The sequence below is a fragment of the Nyctibius grandis genome, chromosome 9 (genome assembly GCF_013368605.1).
Source record: "Nyctibius grandis isolate bNycGra1 chromosome 9, bNycGra1.pri, whole genome shotgun sequence".
Lineage (NCBI taxonomy): Eukaryota > Metazoa > Chordata > Aves > Nyctibiiformes > Nyctibiidae > Nyctibius > Nyctibius grandis.
Genome location: NC_090666.1, coordinates 19,701,449 through 19,724,801, shown reverse-complemented (window position 1 = coordinate 19,724,801; position 23,353 = coordinate 19,701,449). Strand labels below are relative to the sequence as shown.

At 37.1% G+C, this 23,353-nt stretch overlaps 1 protein-coding gene across 2 annotated transcripts in view; it reads left to right on the top strand.

The window, feature by feature from the left end:
- SLC4A10 (solute carrier family 4 member 10) overlaps positions 1-23,353 on the top strand; it is a 132,947-nt gene that overhangs the window by 80,856 nt on the left and 28,738 nt on the right. The window contains exons 7-14 of one of the 2 annotated variants that reach the window (XM_068407411.1): positions 4,225-4,313; positions 8,803-8,960; positions 11,038-11,125; positions 11,637-11,783; positions 12,367-12,467; positions 13,570-13,744; positions 13,930-14,063; positions 15,893-16,138. In XM_068407411.1, the coding sequence (XP_068263512.1) occupies positions 4,225-4,313; positions 8,803-8,960; positions 11,038-11,125; positions 11,637-11,783; positions 12,367-12,467; positions 13,570-13,744; positions 13,930-14,063; positions 15,893-16,138 (1,138 nt within the window). Of the gene's footprint in view, positions 1-4,221; positions 4,314-8,802; positions 8,961-11,037; positions 11,126-11,636; positions 11,784-12,366; positions 12,468-13,569; positions 13,745-13,929; positions 14,064-15,892; positions 16,139-23,353 lie in introns of both variants that reach the window. The other variant, XM_068407410.1, reaches the window with a different exon arrangement.

Here is a 23,353-nt window from a genome sequence, read left to right as displayed (position 1 = left end):
GTAGGGAGTTGATGGTTTATGCCTTCACCATTCTTATCAGCCTAAACCCCATACTACCAACTCAAAGAAGTAATAAACCATCGCAAGTGTTTTTGTCGGAGCAGGTGTTTTAAGGCTGGCTAGGGTTTCATGTTAGTTTGGATTTTTGTTGTGTTTGTTTTGGTTTGTTGTTTTTTTTTTTTTTCCTTTTGTACATAGTGCAAGAGGCTCCCATATTATAATGATAAAATTTGGAGAAAACTGGGATTTAGTGTACTTGTATTCTGGAGACAGTTTGATGCAGTGGTGACTGTTGATGTTTTGGTGGAAATCAAAGAGGAAATCTTTTTGGGTTTTTTTTGCGTTTTTTTTTTGTTTGCTTGTTTTTTGGTTTTGTTTGTTTGTTTTTGTCTTTTGTTGTTGTTATTGGTTTGTGTTTTGTTGGGTTTTTTTTCTGTTTGCTTTAGTTTAGGTATGATGTGACAGCTCCCCTCTTCATTCGCATAGCTCTTTAATTGATTGTTGCTTCATAGGACCATCATGGTGCCAATAACTGCGTCCTTCATTCAGAGAAAACAATCAGTTCCTGAAATTAAAAGTGGCTTGGGGATAAAGCACATATATAGTTGCTAACGTGCTTTAGCAAACTGAGTATTTTTAATGATGTTGGAAAACCAGTGTAGCGTGGTGATGCACATGTTCACTAGGTTGCCATCAGTATGCTTTTGGTCCTACCCCATTGGGAATTACTCATGTGCTTAACAGTATTCACCCCAAAGACATCTCCTTTAAGTCAACATGAAATTATACACTAAATTAATTTATGAATTTTTGTGGCTTCATAGCTCAGAAGTAGAGGAAGATACCAAATATAAAAATAACCATGCAGCATTGCAGTCCTGCTCCTAGGGAGAGGGCCACCGTAGCACTCCATCTATGTACTATCCAGTGCAAAATATACAGACATTTAACAAACTAAATGTGTATAGGAGCAAAAATCTCTCAAAAACCCAGTACTTTTTGTCTTACTTTTCAGTTGAAGGGCCACACAGAGACCAAGTTCCAGATTCGCATTTTACTGACCGTATTGTTGCATAAGAGGCATGCATTACTGAAGTGTGTTTAAGATGCACTTTAAAAAACTTTCTTCATGATTATCATGTGAAAAGTGAAATTACCTGTCTTCTCTACCTTGTATCCTTGTTTGTTATTCAATACAGTAAAAAAAACCAAACTTCTTGTGCCAAGATCCAGAAAGCTGTCTTAAGTTGCAGAGCTATTTAAGCATCTCTTACTGCCTCAAGGTAAAACTTGTGTTCTTTCAGATTACTCCAGCATATGGGTAAATCAAAGTTTGAGGTCTTCTGTTGGCACAGAAAAAGAACATATGCTATTCTTATAAACTTCGCATACTTACTGGTTGTGGCTTTTATTTCCTACTATGTATATTTAAAAATATTTTTCTCCTAAAAGAGAAGTGGACACAATGTTTAAAAGTTAGCTTTTGGACTGTTACGCTAATCACTTAGAGACTTTAGATACCTCCAACTATGATGTTAAAACTTCGGTATTTATAACAGGTGGTCCATGCTCTGACTCCTTTGTTGGTCAATATTTTTATCTTCCTGGCAGGTATCCCTGCTGTCATTGGTTTTGAATTTTTGGGTCCAGAAAAAAAAACAGTATAAGTGTAAATCCCTAATTAGCAACAGAAAGATAATGAACTATCTCTGTTGCTTTCCTGTAACATCTTTATAACATAGTATGTATATTAGTATGGGTAGTTATTACAATTATTTCCCTTTATATAGATCCTAGAATATAGAGGAGTGTCTAAAAGGAAGAAATTAAGAGTTAAGAAGGTCTAATAGTACTAGATTTAAAGTTTTCTGGGAGTAAGTTAGGGAGGAGTTTTCTCTGAGCATTTTATAGCTTCTCTATTAGAATTAGTGAAAGTTTTTTTTTTGTTATGTTATTAAAATCTCAAAAATAGTACAGAAATAAAATGTATATATTAATTATTTGTAATAGTTATAATATTACAGGATGATTCCTGTCAAAATAATTCTAAGACTGCTAAATAAACAATACAGAAAAAAATTACAGTGTGAAGTCGTATATGGGGATACATAGTGTAAAGGTGATGGTGTAACAATGATGGAACTCAGTGTTTTTTTCTTTAAGTTCTAATTAAAACAGACAAATTGAATGACCACTTATAAGCATCTTGCATATTTAATCATTTCTGGCTTCTGATTTGCAAAAGTCGTCTCTTGTGGCATTTAGGCATGAATAATTTTTTAAAATGTGAATTCCTTTAAGTTACATTAATATGTTGCTTTCTGAAATCAGTCCTTTATTACTGTCATACGTACATTCTAATCCTGACTTATTTTTATCTGCTTGGTTAGGTTAACATGCTTGTCATGTCTTGTTTTTTTGTCACTCTCTGTTTGTTTCACTGTAGTACTCAACAGAAGCCCTGATTTCTATTCTTGTTTCGATCTGTCCTTGTCCTGAATCAGAGAGAAAATGGAAATATTTACATTTTTAAGATTGATACATTTAATAATAGGATTTCTAGCAATACATTTTAAAACATTCTGCTCCTGTACTTCCTAATCAAAGTGAAATCTCTCTGGCTATGCTACCAGGATGCAGTACAAGAGTCTAAAAACTGTTTTGTGTCATGGGAGATTTGCCTAGTGGAAAATGAGATGTCGATTTTCATGAAAACCAATGTTTTTCTTGAGCAAGTGTTTCAACTTTCAAATTCATGACCAGGCTTAGACAGGGATACTGTAGTGCTCGGCTGTGACAGAAGCTGGATACTTCAGTATTTTGGCAATGGTTGAGATACTCTTGCAAGGCTCCTGTCCTGTTCAGACTGGATCCTGCAAAGCGCTCTGTTTCCTGGCTGTGGCTGGGGACAGGCTTGGACTGCAAGTGTCTGTGACAGCGATGTGAGGGGACACACCGTGGCTTTTTTGAATTGCCCAGACAGTGTGCCTAGCTTAGGACTTTCTGACTGTCTTTATCTTCAAGTGTCGTGAACATATGGACTTTGTTACTGTGCAAGTTTAGGTTGATTTTCACCAGAACCAATGTTTTCACATCATCATTTCGCAGTCATATGAGAGACTTTATTTGCTATGGAAACAAATATATGCTGGGCACGAGATGCTGACTCTGGGCCAGTTGGACTCTGTAGTTATTCCTGGGTATGTGTTAGGGCAGTAAGAGATAGTTGGCTCATATATTGGTACTTTTTCATGTACTTTGTTGTGGTGTTCAGAGCTGTGTGTGGCTCCTGCCATGCCAGGGAGGAAGAGTGAAGGCAAGCAGGGAATGGCCCATCACCCTGTGGGGTTTGTGTGCTGCTCTACTGCCAGCCCCACACCCTCAGTGTGTGCGTGGTGGCCTCTGGCCGTGCACAGGGGCAATGTTGGCATTAAGTAAAAATATGCTTTATGTGACATATACTTGTTACTTAATCCCGTTTTTCTTTTTGAGCTTTCCTTGGCAAAATTTTGTTGGTCACAAGGCTTACTGTTTGCTTACATGAGACTGAGGCATGTTTAAACACTTCTTATCATCTTGAGATATTTTTAAAACTTTCATAAAATACTTTTGCTAAATCCTTCCTGAAACTTTTTGAAAATATGTATGCCGAAACATTTGTTTTACATGTCAATAATCATATTGTTCAATACTGAGTTTTTAAAATAATCTTAATTTCCAATATGTCTATTTTTATAGCAGCCCACTTTTATGCTGGGTTTTGTAGTTGTTATTATAATCAGGACATTCTTATACACTTGAGTAATTTTGTGGAAATTAGTAATCCTGTTTTATTCAGTGGGGAGTATTCTTGTAGACAGATATTGCCCGAAGTTGGCAGCTCCTCAAATTACTTACAAAAACTATATGAAAATATAGCTTTCCTCAAATGTAGTATCTTAAAAATCATAAGCTTTAATTGGCATAGAAAGTTTGTCTTCAAATATTCAAGAGTATCTTTTACATTTATCTAAATTACGTTCTCCCATTCCTAACTGCATGTGATAAATGTTCTGTCCTTTGAGAATGTGTTATTCTAAATAAGGCTTTAATTAAAATGCCATGTTTAGATGCTTCATATACATATGAAATGTATGTAGTTCTTTAACAACTATTTCATTGGATATTGCTTTATTTATACAAGTAATTGTTAGTATTCTGTAATAACGGTACTTTTTTTAGCAGGTCAGATTGTTTCCCCACAGTCTGCTCCAGCCTGTATTGAAAACAAAAATGATGTGAGCAGAGAAAACAGCACTGTTGACTTCAGCAAGGTAAGTGTTCACTGACGGTGAAGAGAGCTTCCTGACTACCAAATGGATCTTTTAAATTAAATAAAATGAATCCACAAGAATCAGGAAAAGCTGTGAAGTTTAAATTTTATTTCAGCATTAGAGTTTCATGTGCACTGCAACATGGTTTGTATATAACAAAAAAGAATTTTTAATTTTCTTGATAAATTACTCGTAACAGGAAATCACAGCTTGGGAACATAGATAAATGTATTGCATGACAACATCATAGGTGTAGATTTGTAGGGGGAATTTTTACAAATTAACAGAAAATTATCTAAGTGGGAAAGTAATTCAGAATTCTTATAATTCAGATTTACCTCTCAGATTTTTACTTTTTGTAGAAGTAATGCATGAATGCAAACTGTGTTTTTTATAACCTGAACTCGTGGATTCCAGATGTCTCAAACAGAATGTGTTTCTGTAAACCTATAACTTAATTCTTCTGGCAAGCCAAGATATTTCAGTAGACTTCACAAAAGATGTTAACTGTTCAGTAGTGGAGATTGCAATGACAGTTCAATGTTAGATAGCAAAGAAAAGCAAACAGCTTCTCAGCTTTAATGTAAAGGAGAATCCTAATTTGTTTAAGAAGTCTGTATATACCTAAAACAAACTGTCACATTAGACACAGATGACAGACCTGACGGGGACAGATGACTTCAGCTGACACATTAATACCACAAGGGCTGAGTAAGTGAAGAAAGGTAATTTAAACCAAATTTCTGAAGAACAGCTCTTTGAGTCTGTTGCATCTTAATGCTGGTGCAGCTGAGCTAAAAGTAGAGTTATGTGATTGCTCCATCTGGTGCCAGACTTACTTCCTAGCAGCAGTAGCTGTTTGCACCATTTGAATTCTTGACTGAACATGCCAGACTAGGAATGGTATATGGCTGAAATAAAGATGGGCAACAGATCTTTTTGTCAAAGACAGCGAGAAGAAAGGAGGTTGGCTGGGGGTGTATTATGGATCACATCTCTACAGAGGTAGAAAGGAGATCTATAAACAGTGCATGTTGTTAAAAATTTAACGCTAACACTTTAAAAATATTTAAAACTAAGATTATAATGCTTTAAAAAGTGAAGTATGATTTTGGTTTCCTGATATTTATATTAAAAGTGCTAACTAAAACTAATTATTTTGGCAAGTGTTCTAATATCAAGATGTAAAATTTAGTAAAGGATATCAAATATAAATAAAGCTGTCTATTAAGAATTAAGCTGTGCAGAGGTGAAGCTCATAACAACCCAAAGGGAACAATATGACTTACAGTAGTGCTTTTCTTTCTTGTTTGCCCATTTGCTTTGAGTGTTGTAGGATCAAAATCCCAGTCTGTTATCTAGCTGCATGATGTTTGTGTTAAACAAGAATGGAGGCTGCATCATTTGATCATTCACTTACTATTTTTGTGGTGCTGCAGCTTTGCCGATCAAAAGAGCTCTTCCTATTTAAACTGGCCTGAGAAGAGATCAACATATGTCATCTTTTGGCTAGCCTCAGCAGTGTTAGATACCAACAAAGATGTCAGGAATTTGAAAGGAACAACTTCTGTTTGCAGGAATGAAATAACAGTAAAGGATTGTAATCTAAATACCTTTTTTGACTGCCTTTAAATAGATCCATTTATCCTTTTGAAGATGCATAAATAAAGTATAATTTCCCCTTGAATTGCATTATTGCAATAACTCCCAATGGTTATAATTGGAATTATATGCACAGATTGAGAGGAAAGTAGAGCAGTACACTAATTTTCTCTTGAGTATTGTGATTTCTTGCTCTAATTTTGTTCCACATATTAATTTCATTTGTCTTCTACACAAAAGCACCTTTGACTACCTCACAGACTCTCTCCTTGGTAATCTGTCTCCCTTGGGCTACTTCTAATATTCCAAATTTTGGAGTTGATTCAAAAAGCTGACTTAATCTGAATACAGCACTGAGACTGTGTTGATTGTGTTGGTATCTATTTATGAATAATGTGAGACATGGCACTAAAAGCTGTCTTGAATGTTACTTCAGTAGCACACATAGTTTCTGATGTTTGTACTTGTAAATGTGTCACTCCTCTTCCTCTGGGGACACCACGAAGACTTTGTATTCCCAGAGTGATATGGAGGTGATCTGTCACAGCACCATTTTATCCTGTGTCTGAGCAGGATGGGGATGGCAGTTTAACAACTGCATCTGGTTGGTCTCTGCTTCTTATGCCAGAGGCTGAAGGGAACCCTAGTTGCCCTGAAATATGAAATTCGTAAAGAGACTGCACCCGCATTCCTTCTCATGGCAATGTTCCTATGCTCCACGTGGAAACAGGATTTCTGCATAAAACCCTGGTTCCATACTGACAGAGTTTGCTCTTTTAAATACCATGGAAATAATTGACTTGCTTTTGAACACTGGTCGGGCCTGCTTATAAATAAATTTGATTAATATGTGTCAGGGCTTTCCTAAGAAGTGATGTTGAGTATTTTCTGTTTGTCTTCATGTCAGTTTATATTTGGTTCTGGGGAAGGCCCCCACCACCCTTTTCAGTCCTTGAGTTGCAATGGAGGGGAATGGCCTCCACATTAGCTTTTTGTTTAATTGAAGCTTGCTGGGACTATTTAGTCAGGAAAGTGGCTCAGGTTAGGGTGCAGATTAAGATGCACATGAGGTCTGTCCAGCTGAAGACCTCTTGGGGTAAGAGATGTATAATGGATAGGTTAGATGAAGCATTGGAAGGATGTAGCTTCTGCCATTGCCCCAACCTCACTCCAGGGCCACCTCTGCTCTTGTTATGTGGCAGAAGCATCACCCGAGGTTGGGGTGTAGTTACCCAGTTTGATGCTTCTCAGCCAGCTACCTGCCTTTTAACTGGGGCTATGTTCACTACCTGAAAGATTTTGGAATCTCAAGCTGATAAATAGTACAGGAAACATATCTGGAAATACTTTCTGGTACACAGGAGACTACATGTTTGTTTCAGATTTGAATCTTTATCCTGTGATCTGTATGTTAGTGGGACCTTAAGGTGACAGCTGTAGCATGTTGTGTATGAGACATTAGTTATTAAATGTTAAATCCGTTCACAAGGTAAAATTGGTACAGAATGCACATTGCTATGTGTCTGAAAGACTACTTCCTTTCTCTCAATGATAAATGACCTATGACACCAAAATAGGTGCAAAGTGAATCTGCTTGGGTTTTGTATTTAACCCTGAAGAGTTATTTTGTGATTTGTGTGGGGAATAGAATTTAACTCACCTGATACTTTACCTTGCAAAAGTACTTGGACTCCAACCTTCCAGGTTGATTTGATGCTTGTTTAACTTTGTGAGGTGTTTGGTCGTCGTTCTAGATTTGCTTAGGGTAGCATTAGACATCTCTTTGTGATCTCAGAGAAATAAGATTTCATTACACAGGCAACTGTTATATCTGAATTCTGATTTAGTGCCAGAGCCATTTGCAAGAAAACAATTTTCTAAATATTACCAAAAACTATGCAAACTAGTACTGACAGATGGCTGTAAGATAGACATTAAAATGGTCCACTTTAACAGTTTATATTGGATTTGGTTGCTGTTGTTGTGTTTAGATTAATAAAAGGAAAGCAAATGACAAAATTCATGCATTTTGAAATGTAGACAATACTGGTGCATAATGAAATCAAACATACATTATATAATCTATTACTCCATGTCGATCTTTGTTACAGAGTAAACTCTAGACTGATACTGAGGAAATACAAATGAACACATTCCTAGGCAAATACCTTGAGCTTATATAGCAATGTCATGATGAAGCTGTTTATCTGTCTTTTCCTACCCTCCCTGTAAAAGTCAACATCACTGCCTTAAAACTCCAGAGTTTTTGTTCTGCTTTGCTCTTTCAGTTTATTCTTGAGACAATCATGGTCATAGTTTATTTTCTGTCATTTTCAGCAGAAGGGCAACTGTCTTCCATTAAATCCGAAAACAAAAATATATCTCACTTAGAGTAGTAGAAGGAAAATTATGTGCAGTGGAACCTGTTGTTCTCATTGAGATTATAATACAGCAACTATGAACTATGAGTTCATGATTTCCAGAATTGTTAATTATGGAAAAATAAGGTGTCTTTATTTCTTTTACCGGTATGAATTATTGATTCTGTTATAAATTATCAATGCTGTTATGATTATTGATAAAATGTATTAATAGGAAATTAGTACTATATTCTTAACAAGATTTAAAATGTGATTTGTTGTCTTCATAAATTAATTCTGTAGCACTTTAACTATGTTACCAAAAAAAATTAGTCAAATAATGGAAGACCAGTTGTTTGGTTTTTTATTTTAAAAAAATTACTCAAAAGACAAGAATAGTAGAAACTGTATAATTGAAATAAGTAAAGATTATAGTGCAGTGACCAGAAAGTCTCTGTCAACAAAACAGAGGGAAAAAAAATCCCTGTGAATAGCTTTTAGATTGTAATTTAATATACTTTTCCCAGGTTGACCTACACTTCATGAAAAAGATACCACCTGGAGCTGAAGCATCAAACATCTTAGTTGGTGAACTGGAGTTCCTGGACCGTGCGGTTGTTGCTTTTGTTAGGTTGTCTCCTGCAGTGCTGCTTACAGGACTAGCTGAAGTTCCGATTCCAACAAGGTACAGTTGGATTTATTTTCACGTTTTTCTGAGTACCTTGTGGAGACAGGGTGATGTAGCTTTCAACTTCATCATTTATTGAGTTATGAATTTGGTTCTTTCTTTAACAAACACATGTCTTAGAGACATCTTTCAGCTCATCCTTTCAATGATGTATGGGTGTATTCAGAAGCATGTTGTTTGTGTATGCAGATAATAATTCTTTGCAGAAGTGATTGGTTGTTAGGTTACAATACAGTTTATTCTATGCAAACTGGTCATACTGCAGATGAAACACAGGTGAAATATTCAGCTTCTTAGAATATTTCATCTGGAACTGGAACTGAAACTAGTTGTGTGATACTGCATAATTATGTTCAGAAGGAAAAAATAAAGAAGGAATTGAGTAAGGGGAAAAAACAAACTGTGATTTCATTGACTAGGGATAGTGAATGGATGAAGAACTGTAATAACACTGTAATAACTGCTGTAAATAACAAGCTCCTATAAAGTTACTTTATAGATAGCTGCATGGTAGTGAATGTGACTTTTAACCATAAAGTTTTATTAGATTAATGTTTTCTGATGAACTACTTTGGTTCTGAGAACAAATTATGAGGAAATTTAAAAAAAATCTAAAGTAGACTTTCTAGTCACATAGAAAGCATTTAAATAGATCTGCAGATATATCGTTTCCTATTGCGGCTGATTCAGATCAAAACTCCAAAGTGATTCTCCCATATCTGAGTTCACTGACTTAACTATTATTGCAGTCTCTCACTTTTTTTTTTTTTGTATTTGTGTGTATGTTTGTACATATATTCTGTCTCTTTCCCCTTCCCTCTTCCAATTTCTATAAAAGTAGAATTCCGACAGAAGGCAGTAGTGTATTCCGGTTGTTTGTGACACTCAGGAAGGAGTGTTGTGTTATGCTATGGAATGCTAATGCTGAGACTCAGATCCTTGCTCCTAGTCAGATAAGCAGTATAAAATTTTCTTTAAGTTGTAGTTATTTTGTAGTTACTTTGAATATGACTTTTTTGGTCTTTTCTAATTTTTTCATGTGTATAAGGGACATTGAGGGACCTAGTTAGTTTTGAAAAAAACTTCTGAAGCCTCTTCTCATAATCTTGCCCAACTTCCCACAAAAAAAAAAAAAAACCACAAAAGGAAACCAGCAAATTTCTTGATTTTTTTTACCAAAAGAAAACTAAATAGTTAAAAATTAGGATAATTAAGAATTTCTGCAAAAATGTTTATTTAAAAAAATTTAATAATGTTAGTCAAAAAATTGTCTTTTGCATTTTAGCAAAACTGAGAAGTTCAGTTATTTCATTTGAACCTATCCTCTGCATTTTATAGAACCTTTTGAGCCCCAAGCCTAGAGTAGAGGCTGTCTAGAGACTTAATGAGAGTAAGAATGATGTTAAGAATTGTTTTTATTCAAGGGTAATTTCACTTCCCCAATATTGGAATAATAAGACTACCATAAAACAATTGATTCTGTTGAATTAACAGAATTAAATAAATTAATATGTTCTGTATATAGGTTATAATTGCATATATATGTATTATGTAAGATAAGGTTTGTTACGTAAGGAGGTTTTAGGTCTCAATTAAGTCTGACTGTGAAGCTTTTATGCTAATATCCACCAAACTTAAAAGATCACCAGTCACTTGCTCTGCATTTAAAAGAAACTCAAATATTCCACAGAATATTGCCATGCCTTCTCCACACAGCCCGATAATGCAGCAAATTTTAGCCCTGACAAGATTTCAGAGGTGTTTTTTTTGTTGGTGTTGTTTTTAGATAAAGGGTTCTTCAAGCAGAGATCATGCAACCCAAAGAAAATTATGAGCCAACAGAGGGTCTTCAGACTCAAAACACTGTTCGCCTTCACATTTTTGGAAGTTATTTTCACAGTTTTTTCTAACGAGAGCTTCACGTTTAAATGCATGTCTGAGGATCTTGAAGGAGATTATATATAATACTTAGAGGTTCTTCTAGTCCAATTTTTAAATAAGTATTTCTGTAGAACGTATAGTTACTTTCAACCATCTATCCTTTACAATTTTTGTATTTAACTTTTATTTACAGATTTCTGTTTATTCTTCTTGGACCACTGGGTAAAGGGCAACAATACCATGAGATTGGAAGATCAATTGGAACACTAATGACAGATGAGGTATTTTTATTTGTGGCTTGGTTTTAGTCATTTTGTACTGACTGGAAGAGGTGTATTAGGGAATCTCCAATACGGAGTTGTCCAGGTAAAATGTGGCTAATCATTCTGATGATGCACAAATAGCATTCCATTCATTTCATGATCCTGTAACAGCCCAGATTATGCTGCCAGAAGGAGATAACGAAATAAGGGACAATGTTCACATGTAAGGATATCTTCACTGAGAAGATTCCATTTTACGCAGTTACTTTCCAGTGGAATTAAGTGTGGTTTAAACTGTGAAATCTCTAGAACGTTTAGCACCCATAAGGATGTTTTTCCACAGCAGCTGGAACCTCTATGGATGCTATATACCAGAAACTCTATAGTTAATTGAAGCTGAGATTGTTTGGTGGGAACTGCATGAAGTGGATTCTATTTCAGAGAAAAGAGACCATCGTGAGAAATGTTATGAGAGTATTCCTTTCCCCATCTCTTTTTCCTCCCATATACACTTCACCATTTTTCACAGGTGTTCCATGATGTTGCTTACAAAGCAAAAGACCGCAATGACTTGGTGTCTGGAATTGATGAGTTTCTTGATCAGGTTACTGTTCTCCCTCCTGGAGAGTGGGACCCAACAATTCGAATAGAACCACCTAAAAATGTTCCCTCTCAGGTTTGTACATTGTAAAATTCAGATACTTTTAAATGTTGTGATGAATTTTTGCTAGGTAGAATTGTCTCACTAATGTAGCATTTAGCAGAGTCATTATATAGACATTTTGCGTGCTCTTTTTGTTAATTTGCTTTAAGAGAACCCTTGTCTTGCAAGCATACAGTATAATGATAACATTTCGTGTTGTTCAATTCTAGGTCTTGGCTGAATAAAGACAGATAGTTGTATTTAAAGATCTTAAATTCAGGGGTAATTGGTCGTAAGCATCTTTATTCCGAACACCCATGGTTTGATTTTCTTCGAAGTTTATTGCAAGAATTGATCAAAGCAGCCTGGCTTGCTACTCTTTAATATGTTTTCTGATGCAGGATTTTCTGTGATCAATTCTTTAAATTTCTTAAACCACAATTCCTTCTATTATTTCCTGTTAGAGAACTCCTCTACAGCTCATGAAGCAGTTTTGTTGATGAATCTTACAATAAAACTTACACATTTAGTCTTTCAACTGTCAAAGCCCATTTCCTCTGCTAAAATTGTGTTTTGGTTGCTAAGACCCATGAGAAGTATCTTTTCCTTCTGGTAGGAGAAGCGTAAGATCCCAGGAGTGCCAAATGGGACTGCAACCCATGGGGACGCAGAACAACCTGGGGGACACTCTGGACCAGAACTGCAACGCACTGGAAAGTTAGTGAAGACATATGCAGAATCTGAAGTGTTCTAAGTGATGCATTTCCAAGGGGATCATAATGGGCTGGTTCTCTCTAAAATGACTGTCTTGGCATATGATTTTTCCAGGCATTTTTCCTGATTTGTGTACCACATAGCTGAAAAGGACAATACACGCTAATTTGCAGGGAGGGGGAGAGGGCAAGAGGATTTGAGTTTTCACATTGTGTGTATTGCAAGCTCCTTTCTCTATTATTTATAAAGGTTAGACCTCTGTTAAACTCGATTAACGTTTCTTGTGTCTGTACAGCGCGAAGGAAAAGCTGGGAATAGTCTTGTGCCATATATTGTGAATGCTTACAACTATTTTGTAGTTGAAGGTTCTGGGTTGTGCAGTGGGGCACAGTGGGGTGGAGATGATGGCCAGTTTGGCTGTAAGCTGTTCTCTCAGTGGTGAACCTGGGAACTGACAGCTCAAAGGATCATTCTAGTATTTAGCAGATGGTGGCACTTCGTTTTCCTTTTAACCCCAGCAACATCTGATACATGAGGTGCCTGTGAGAAAAAGAGCATTGTGGGGATATTTACTATATCTTTAGGGTATATTGTAAGGGAGCGTCTGTTCCTAAATATTTGATTATATTTAGCGTAGTGTAAATGACAAAAGATGACAGTTCTTGTCCTTGGAAAATTGTGGCCTACATTCAGTTCTATCATCAAGCGTATTTAGGAACAGATTCTCAAATAAAAAAAGTGAAGCTCTATATGTAGACATGTGGGCAAGTGGGCACTGTAGTAGCTCTCTGATTAAACAAATGCAAAGAATTCTTTCACATAATAAATAATAGGGTTTTATGCATGGGAGTTTTGGGTCTGGATGGTTAGATGAAGATTTTATAAAAGAAACAGGCAAATTAGTTTGTTTTAAAACCAAAATTTCCTGATTAAAGTTATCAAAACAGGGTTCCCAGAAACTTTTTTCTGGGAAGGGTGAATTATAAGAGTATGTATCATTTGATCAAGGAACAATAGCTTCTCTGCAGTATATTTAAAACAGTGCTGTGGAAGAAAGTTTGGTTTGCCTTTTTCATTAATTTGATCTCTTCTATTTTTTTTTTAGATTTTTTGGAGGATTGATTTTAGATATAAAAAGAAAAGCTCCCTTCTTCTGGAGTGACTTCAGGGATGCTCTCAGTCTGCAGTGTCTGGCATCATTTTTGTTTCTCTACTGTGCTTGCATGTCTCCTGTCATTACATTTGGTGGTCTGCTGGGAGAAGCAACTGAAGGTCGTATAGTATGTGTTAAATCTGAGCTTTCAAAAAAAACTTACATTCCTAGGTTTGTGGTTAGTATTTTCTTACTGTTGCATGAATCACCTTTAAATATTGGTGTTTCAATGTTTAGAAGGCTACAGACTAAGACATTGCAAAAATAACCTGTTTGAAAATTTATGGACACTTTTCTCTGTATCATATTCAGAGTGCAATAGAATCGCTATTTGGAGCATCCATGACTGGAATTGCCTACTCTCTCTTTGGTGGACAGCCTCTCACTATACTTGGCAGCACAGGACCAGTTTTAGTGTTTGAGAAGATCTTATTCAAATTTTGCAAGTAAGTGAAGATCATGATATGCATCATCCCTAGCATGTTGTTAGGTAAAAGTAGAGAAACTGATTCTAAAGTTCCAACATCTGCAGGGTAGGATCAGCAGTTTGTTTTGGAGTGCATTGCTTAGGCTTTCAGAGTCTGAAAATTATGTAGTGACTGAAACAAGAATTGGTGGCAATGCAGAAAGGCTAGTGAGGTTTTTTTATTGTTGGTTTTTGTTTGTTTTCAAGAAAAGCTGTTTTGAAGGGAATGCAAACTTCAGGATGTTGGTTTATTTTTTTTTTTTGTGGTATTATTTTCTAATTTGAAACAATACATTTAAATCTGTGCTTTATCTCCTCCCTAACTCATGCAAAAGGTGTTACCTCTTACCCGGGAAGTAAATGCAGTGGCAGTGGTGCCATCTTTCAATAATCACAGAATCACAGAATCAACTAGGTTGGAAGAGACCTCTGGGATCATCGAGTCCAACCTTTGACCTAACACCACTGTGTCAACTAGACCATGGCACTAAGTGCCACATCTAGTCTTTTACACACCTCCAGGGATGGTGACTCTACCACCTCCCTGGGTAGCCCATTCCAATGCCTAATAACCCTTTCTGTGAAGAAATTTTTCCCAGTGTCTAACCTGAACCTCCCCTGGCGCAGCTTGAGGCTATGTCCTCTAGTTCTGTTGCTAGTTGCCTGGGAGAAGAGGCCGACCCGCACCCCACTACAACCTCCTTTCAGGTAGTTGTAGAGAGTGATAAGGTCTCCCCTCAGCCTCCTTTTCTCCAGGCTAAACAATCCCAGTTCCCCCAGCTGCTCCTCATGGGACATACCCTCCAGACCTTTCACCAGCTTTGTTGCCCTCCTCTAGACATGCTCCAGCACCTCAATGTCTGTCTTGAAGTGAGGGGCCTAGAAATGGACACAGTACTTGAGGTGCAGCCTCACCAGTGCCAAGTACAGGGGGACAATTACTTCCCTAGTCCTGCTGGCCACACTCTTCCTGATACACGCCAGGATGCTGTTGGCCTTCTTGGCCACCTGGGCACACTGCTGGCTCATGTTCAGCCAGTTGTCCACCAATACCCCCAGGTCTTTTTCCACCAGCCTGCTTTCCAACCACTCACTAATACAGCCCCTGACCTTTCTCCCCCCTGAACAGAGAAGGGGTGAAGTATCATGCCAGAACAGCATATCCCCACGTTTATGTTAACGTGCTATACGTGACATACTTCTGCCACAGTGTGGGTAAAAATAATGTCTGCATCTTGGCAACCATCATGCTTCTCTGTGATCCTCTCTGCTTTTCTGCCTCATTGCTGTGACTGGGACTTCTGCACCAAGATCTTCCGAACCTTCTGAACAACAAAGAGTAGCAGACCTCTCTTAGCACCCCAAAAGCTCTTTTATCACCTCTGTGATAATGTCACCCAATGTGTTTGGAGCTCTATTATATGCAATAAGCATATAGGATTTTGATGGAAGTTGTTATTATAGCTACTCTTGCAGCTTAAAAGAAATTGGCAGGTGTTGGCTGTTCATAAGGCAGATAAGGGATAAAAAGCAGGTGGACCTTCTACATTCCATCTGTGTGACTACTCTCAAAGCTGCTCGCTCACTTTAGTAGAGAGAGAGCTCTTTGTGTCCTGTTAATTGGGACGAGAGCTTAGGTCAAGAGGTGACTTGACAGTATCTTCAGATCACAATAGGTGAATAATTTCTGATTGAGACTGTCCCCAGAATCACACATGTCTAGGCAAAGGAAATTTTGGGGCTACCTCTTCTTCATTTACTGTGGCTGGACAAAAGATAAACTGTGTTTAATTTTTTTCTTTTTTTTAGAGAGTATGGGTTGTCGTACCTTTCTCTGAGAGCTAGCATTGGACTGTGGACTGCAATCCTGTGCATCATCCTTGTTGCAACTGATGCAAGCTCTCTAGTCTGTTACATTACCCGGTTTACTGAAGAAGCTTTTGCTTCTCTTATCTGCATAATTTTCATTTATGAGGCCTTAGAGAAGCTGTTTCATCTCAGTGAGACATATCCAATCAACATGCATAATGATTTGGATCTGCTGACAAAGTACTCGTAAGTAAGACTTCTTCCGTTAACACTGGGTTTTTTTTGCCGTAGGTTATGTTTTCTCTGTGAGGAACACAAACCAGTGCAGAGCAGGAAAAGTTTGCAGTAGTTGCAAACTTAACATGTGGAAGCTATTGAGTTAGGCATGATGCTGGCATATGGAAGTAGTAGTTACTGGAGGTATGTGTACAAGCAGTACACATTTACTTAAGATAAGTAAAAAATACCTTGGCTTGGAGTTTGGAAAAGCTTAGGAGTTTGGAAGTCCTAGAATAAAAAATAGGACTTGGCAGGACCTCAGCTTTACGTCTTTATTCACCTTTTTTATTTAATGAGGTATAACTCAATGATCTTTTACTATAACCGTGTACTGATGATTTATAATATTTTATTGGGTGTTCAGGCAACATTGTTATATCATATTTACCTGTTGTGTTTTTTTTTCCAAATTGAAATATTGACCTATCTAAAAAGGTCATAATTTGATGTACCTCTTTTATTTTAACCTCTCTGGCAGTTAAGGTTAAAGCTTCAAGAACTGAAGTGGATTTGGAAATGTTAGGTGCTTCTCAGCAGTGACTGATTTTGTCGTAATCAATTTGTTCTTAATAACAAGATTTTTTATATAACTCCATTTAAGCAGCTTTACTTTATTGTGGAGTTTTGACAGGTGTATTTGGATAAGTAGTATTTTACTTGGGGAATAAAAAAGTGAATGGCTTTAATTGATAGAGTTTCGAGGTAAAAACTCGTAGACTTGTTTCTGTGATGTTAGAACAAAAATGTTCTTCTAGGAAAGGGCAAGATCCTAGTCTGGCCTGAGGCCAATTAAGCCTGGTCACCTCAGCAACTAAGATGTCATTAAAAAGCATTTTCAGAGAAGATCCCCCCCCCCCCCCGAAATGTCTTTATTATTTCACTGAACCCATTTGAACCTTCTGCATGAGCAGGGTGGGGCCCAAAAGGAACAATGCTTGAACAGTGCCACATCTTCTGTTCACTGGAAAAACAGGAGTGTCCCAATGCAAATGTATCATTTGCATTTTAAGCTGCGAAAAACAAAACACAACAGAGAAAACATTTGAGCTTTGTGTATGTTATCACTAGAAAAATAGTTAGCAAATTCTGAATCTCAATGCACATTATGTACCTTAAAACACAGAAGTTAAATTATAGAAACTATAGTTCTGCTGTGACATGCTCTCTCATAATGCTGAAAAAGATATTCTCTCTAACAGTTTAATCAGTAGACAGAGGAATATTAATTTGGAGAGAAAGCAATAAACATCAAGAATAGACCATGCATGCAGTTGAGGTTGTATCCTGATCATAACTTCACTTAACTTCATAGAAGTTAAGTTACTCTAAAGAGCCTCATATAGCACAGTGTTTGTGGATTTTTTTTTTCCTTTACCACTTCAGAATAGTCGTGTCAAAGGGAAAGAGAATATGGTGTTCTCGTATGGTTTTGAAAAACAGATGTTGCAATACTATACAAAGACAAAAAATTATTCAAAAACTATTTAGCAGGCAGAGCTGAGAAGTTAAAATATGTAATGAAAAGCATAAGCCAAAATAGAAATATGGATTCCTGGGTAGTTAGCTTTATTCGTTGTTAGCTGAATCCTGTGATATAGCTTGAGATTTCAGAGAAATAAGATTAACAGTCTTGCTTGTATAGGGGTACAGTGATAGGTATCTCTATATTTTATGATAATGTTTTATCATCATAGTCCTTATGTACTTACCATACAAGTAAATGTTTTTGGTTTTACTTAAAATTCCATTCATCAATCAGAATCTCAGATTGATTTTTGAAGGGTGTTGTTTACTCACTGCCTGCCCTTGGTAACTGTCTTCATTGAATGTCGAATGTACAGAGCACACAGCATGGTAAAAGAGCAGCAATTGTCATCCTCTAATTACAGCTATTGACCTGTCCTACAGTGTTGGAATACCAGCACAACAGTTTTAGATTTTCCAGACACAATTCCTGAAGGACAAGTGTCTTTCAGATCATAGAATCATAGAATGTGGTGAAGAACCTTTTCCTAATATCCAACCTAAACCTCCATTGACATATTTTCCTGCCATTCCCTCAAGTTCTGTCACTGGTCGCCAGGGTGAAGAGGTCAATGCCTACTCCTCCACTTCCCCTTGTGAGGAAGTTATAGACTGCAATGAGGTCTCCCCTCAGTCTTCTCTTCTCCAAGCTGAACAGACCCAGTGACTTCAGCTGCTCCTCATATGGCGTCCCCTCTAAACCCTTCATCATCTTTGTGGATGTTTTCTGGACACTCTCTAGTATCTTCATATCCTTTTTATACTGTGGCACCCAAAACTGCACACAGTACTCAAGGTGAGGCCGCACCAGTGCAGAGTAGAGCGGGATAATCATCTCCATTGACGGGCTGGCAATTTTGTGCTTGATGCACCCCAGGATATGGTTGGCCCTCCTGACTGCCAGGACACACTGATGGCTCATGTTCAACTTGCAGTCGACCAGAACTCCCAGATTCCTTTCCACAGGGCTGCTCTCTAGCCTCTCATTCCCCAGTCTGTATGTACATCTAGAGTTGCCATGTCCCTGGTGCAAAATCTGGCAATTTCCCTTGTTAAACTTCATGCGGTTGGTGTTCGCCCACCTTTCTAATTTATCTAGGTCTCTCTGCAGGGCCTCTCTGCCCTCGGGAGCGTCAACAGCTCCCTCCCACTTTTGTGTCATCAGCGAACTTGGATAGTAGTCCTTCAAGTCCTGCGTCCAAATCATTAATGAAGATATTGAAGAGCACTGGCCCCAAGATGGATCTCTGAGGAACCCCGCTAGTGACTGGTCGCCAGCCTGATGTAACCCCATTTACTATAACTTTGAGCCCTAGATGTTTGGAAGAAAGATTTGACCGCTGCCTGGTGGTTTCAAACACATATATAGCTATCAAAATTATGTGATATAATAGTTTTGTAGTTATTTATGGGGTCATCATTTCATACCTATATTCTCAGTTATTCTTTCAGTCTGTGTAGATAGTACAAATAAACTGACTCTTCAACTCTTACATTACATTTCACTTTCGGCATTTATGTTGTGCCTTCTACTTGCAACAGCATCCTGTTTATTATTGATATCATGTCCATGGCAACTGACCCCACTAATACCAAAATGCCTAGCTGTAGACATAGTTTAGGCAGCATAGTTCTTATGGGATGTAGGCATGTATTTTTTTAACCTTAAAACTGACTGTTGGAAACACCACTATGCATATTATCTTGTAAGAGCACATCTGCTGATTTGAAGGATCCGTGCTTGGAACACAGCAAAGCGGTAATTACAGCCTCTTCTGTTCTCTCCCCTTCCTTCTCCTTCATCTGTGTTTTTCTTAGTTCTTCAGAACCGGTCTTGACAGGTTAGGAGACTGGAAAGATGTGCTCTGTTGGAGCAACCCTACATCAGCTGCGCAAATGACCAGTGCTTTTTCACAGCAGGCTTGTTGCAGCCTGAACTCCATGGGCTTGCTGTGCAGATATGCACATATTACTCTGTCCAGACAGAGTGGCCATTTGCCCAGAACATGAAGGTATCACAATTATCATCCCCATGGGATCATCACAAGACATTTCAAATGACCCTCAGTCCCTGCTCAAATGTCTGTACGCATCTCTGTTCCAGAAAGATCAGAAACTAGAAGACGAATGAACATAAAAGTTTACTTGAAATAAATATCTCGGTTTTTGTGTACTTGAAGTTTGGGAATGTTGCTTTCACAAAAAAACAGAAGATTTTTCTTCAGCATCTGACTCCAGTCCTTCTACTTGTAGTTTAAATGGGTAACAAACTTGGGCTGAAACTGGTCCTGTCCTTAAAGGACCAGCATACTCTGTTACAGAAGCTAATTAGTATCTGCTGTTTTGCTAATTAAAACAGCTGTTTGCATTTTCCTCTTTGGGGATTTTAAAGACAAGTTTTTAATTGTTAGTAAAGCCTTGGCAGTTCTTTAATTAGCAATGGGTGAACTTCAAAAGGTTGAGCAACTCATTTCTCTTTGAATGTTCAACCAAAGCTTATGTAAAACTTTATCTTGGATCTGCAATTCTATGCTAGAAAGCTCAGGTTATACTGTAAAATTTCCATGTTTTCTGTATTCTGCCTGTTGCCCACTCAAAAGGTTGGTGATAAATGGCTTAGGACACTATATATTTGAAGCTTTCAGTGTATGCTGTGGCCCAGCCCTCCTCTCTTTTCCCACGGGCTTTCCGAGGATGCTCTGATGTCCACAGGTAGTCCGTCTACATCCCAGTACTGTTGCCTTTGCACTGGTGAAGACATGAGTTTGACCCAGAAAAAGTCACTGGCATGCTGTTAGTACTGTCCTTTGGAGTAGTAGAAAGACAAAGAAAATAGTAATTTAATGTGGTTGGTATTTCAAACAGATTGGAACCATATTTCAAGTGAGAAATAAAACCCATTCTGTATTTTGGGTGGGTTTGAATTCTGTCATAAACAGTCTCTGTTGCAGGAGTTTGATGTAAAAGACTGTACTGCATGCATCTCCTTATATTTAAGAGTATAGGAGTCATTACTAGTATCTGCCATAACAAACCTTGGAAGGCTGTAGAAAGAACATTCAGAACGGTTGTGGTTTTTTTTGGGGGGGAGGGAGTTTTTCTGTAGTTTTTTTGTTGTTGTTGTTGTTGGTTTTTTTTTAATTCAAGCAGACCCAAATATTTGAAAAACAGCTGAAAATCCTCCTAAAAGATTTCTTAAAAATTTGTATTTACCATTTTACTATTTTAGGTAGAAGATATGCATTTGACTTTATTATAGAATTCTATCTCAAAAAGACAAAAATATCTTTTGTTGCATGATCTAATTAATGTAGAACCAGTCCTAATGCACTTTTTACTTTTTCTTTATTATACTTGTTTGTTACTCTGTGTCGAAACATTGGCCCTGATCATCAGGTGATCTACTTCCAGGCAAATCCATTTAGCATTCATATATAACTTCTTCTTAAAACACTGTCTTTATGATATGGACAATAAATATGGCCTTTAAGAGCTAAATCAAAAGAAGGACAAAGACAACCTGATTTTCAGTGTGCTACTTGCTGCAAATTTTTTCTTTTTAAACTGCATTGTTTTGCAGGAATTTAAATACAGTAGCTGCATTGTTTATTAAATAAAATACACATACTGTTTGATCTGGGCTGTTCTTTATTTCCTTTTTTTTTTTTTTTTTAACTGTGACCTTTCTTTATTTGTCATGCCATTAGCGTTTGTAGGTTGGCATAGCAACTCTCTTATTTCTGCACTCTCCTCCTCCTGGTTTTTCCTAATCCTGTAGCAAATATATTTCCAGTTAGTGAATCTTGTCTGGAACACTGATACACATCAGTTTTAATGTGTATATTAAATATTAGGGGATCATTTTTGCTAAGAAAAGAAAACCCTACAACTGGGTGGATTAAAAACAGAGGTTCTCAAAAGGAAAACAAAATAAGCATTGTGGATGACAGGAACGTGATTTAGAAAGCAATCCAGTATTCTTTAAAATACAAGCATTTTAAGATAGTTACCTTAGAATACAGAAGATCAATTATCTCTCAGTGTGAGGTTGTTTAGATCTTGGGACTTTATATACCTTTTGTTTTTTCATTAATTCTTTTTTTCAGAGTGATGAATTCATGTTGTTTTTAATAATTCTTTACCAGAAGTTACTCAATTATTAACAGATTACATTGAATAATTTTAAAGTGATTTCTTGGCATAGTAATATGCATATTGCAATCTGTCTTGGTATTGACATTCACTTAAGCATTAGGAGTAGAAAATCCCACTCTGATGTAATTAAGGAGCCAAGATCATGTCAATCTCAGTATCTTTTGCAGGCTATAGAAACCATTGCTTTCAGAAGGCATTGTGAAGATTAGTTTTGTGCATACCACTATTTGTGCAAACAAGTTTTAAATCTTTCATTATCTATGTAACTTAATCTAAATATGTTATAATTGGATGCAAATTATGTTGTTTTATACCCTGCATTCCTTAAGCTGCAAGTGGAATGAGAAGAGTCAGTGACGATAAGCACAGAATTTCTCATTAGGATCCCAGGCATGTAATTGAATTTGATTCCTGTAATGATTTCTTTGAACTCAGATATGTATGTAGATTTTCTTTTCCCCTTCTTTATAGTTCTTTTTCTACAATTCAGTAACTATGCTGTATCCTGTGTGTCTTTGCCTAAGAATGTCCCTCTTCTTCCCAGAACCGTGCAACTGCCATCATTAAGTTTAACTGCTGGTTGCCTTTTGCTTCTTGACAAACCCTGGAATCCAGACATGATTTTTCTTTATTCCTTTTATTCTAGGACTTCCTTATGTCTGCCCAACCCAACTGACTAATTTTTCGCTTTCTCCCTATTTTGAGCTCATGGAGTGCCCACCTTGCTTCATTCTTTCCTACTACTCATCCCCCTCACTTTGGAAACAAATCTCCTTGTTAAGCAATTCTCCAGAGCATTCAGTTTGTAGTTGATAGCTGGTCTACACAATGCCTTCAAAATCTAGAAAGGCTTCAATAAAATCCTTGGGTGCTTTTGTTACAGTACATTTATGTGTATTGATACAGTACACCTGAACAATTGAAACTTAAGCTGACTGTATAGCATTATGGTATATCACAGTATATTATTTCTGAACCAGCATTATACTGAATCTCTTCTCCTCAGGTGTATGTTTTTTTAACTTTGGAAGTGGGGTGAAGTGACATCCTAGAACTATTTCTCAGTGAAAGCTTTCAGATGAATTGTCAATGTCCCACGTAACACACTACTTGTCTGCACATTAACTTCTATGTATGGCAGTTACATACTATAGTACTGCTAAGAATACATGGACTGCATACCGCACCAGGCAGCGAATAAAGACCAGCCTTCAGGAGTGACAGTCAAGGTTAACAAAACTACAATGGGATTATAAATCTGTTTCTTAGGCTTTCCCCTTGACAGAATAATGTTCTCCTGCCGATGTGCTATCCAAAGAAACCTGATTCTTTGAGATTTCTTCACTCTAACACCAGTGTGTGTGTCCCCAGTTTATCTCTATGTGTGTGTGACATTGTTGTGCTGCTGAATGCATTGTCTAGGTGCTTTTGTAGGCTTTTCTGTTTTCCTCCTCAACTTCACCAACTAAACTATATAGACTTCCAACTTCAGAGAATATACGT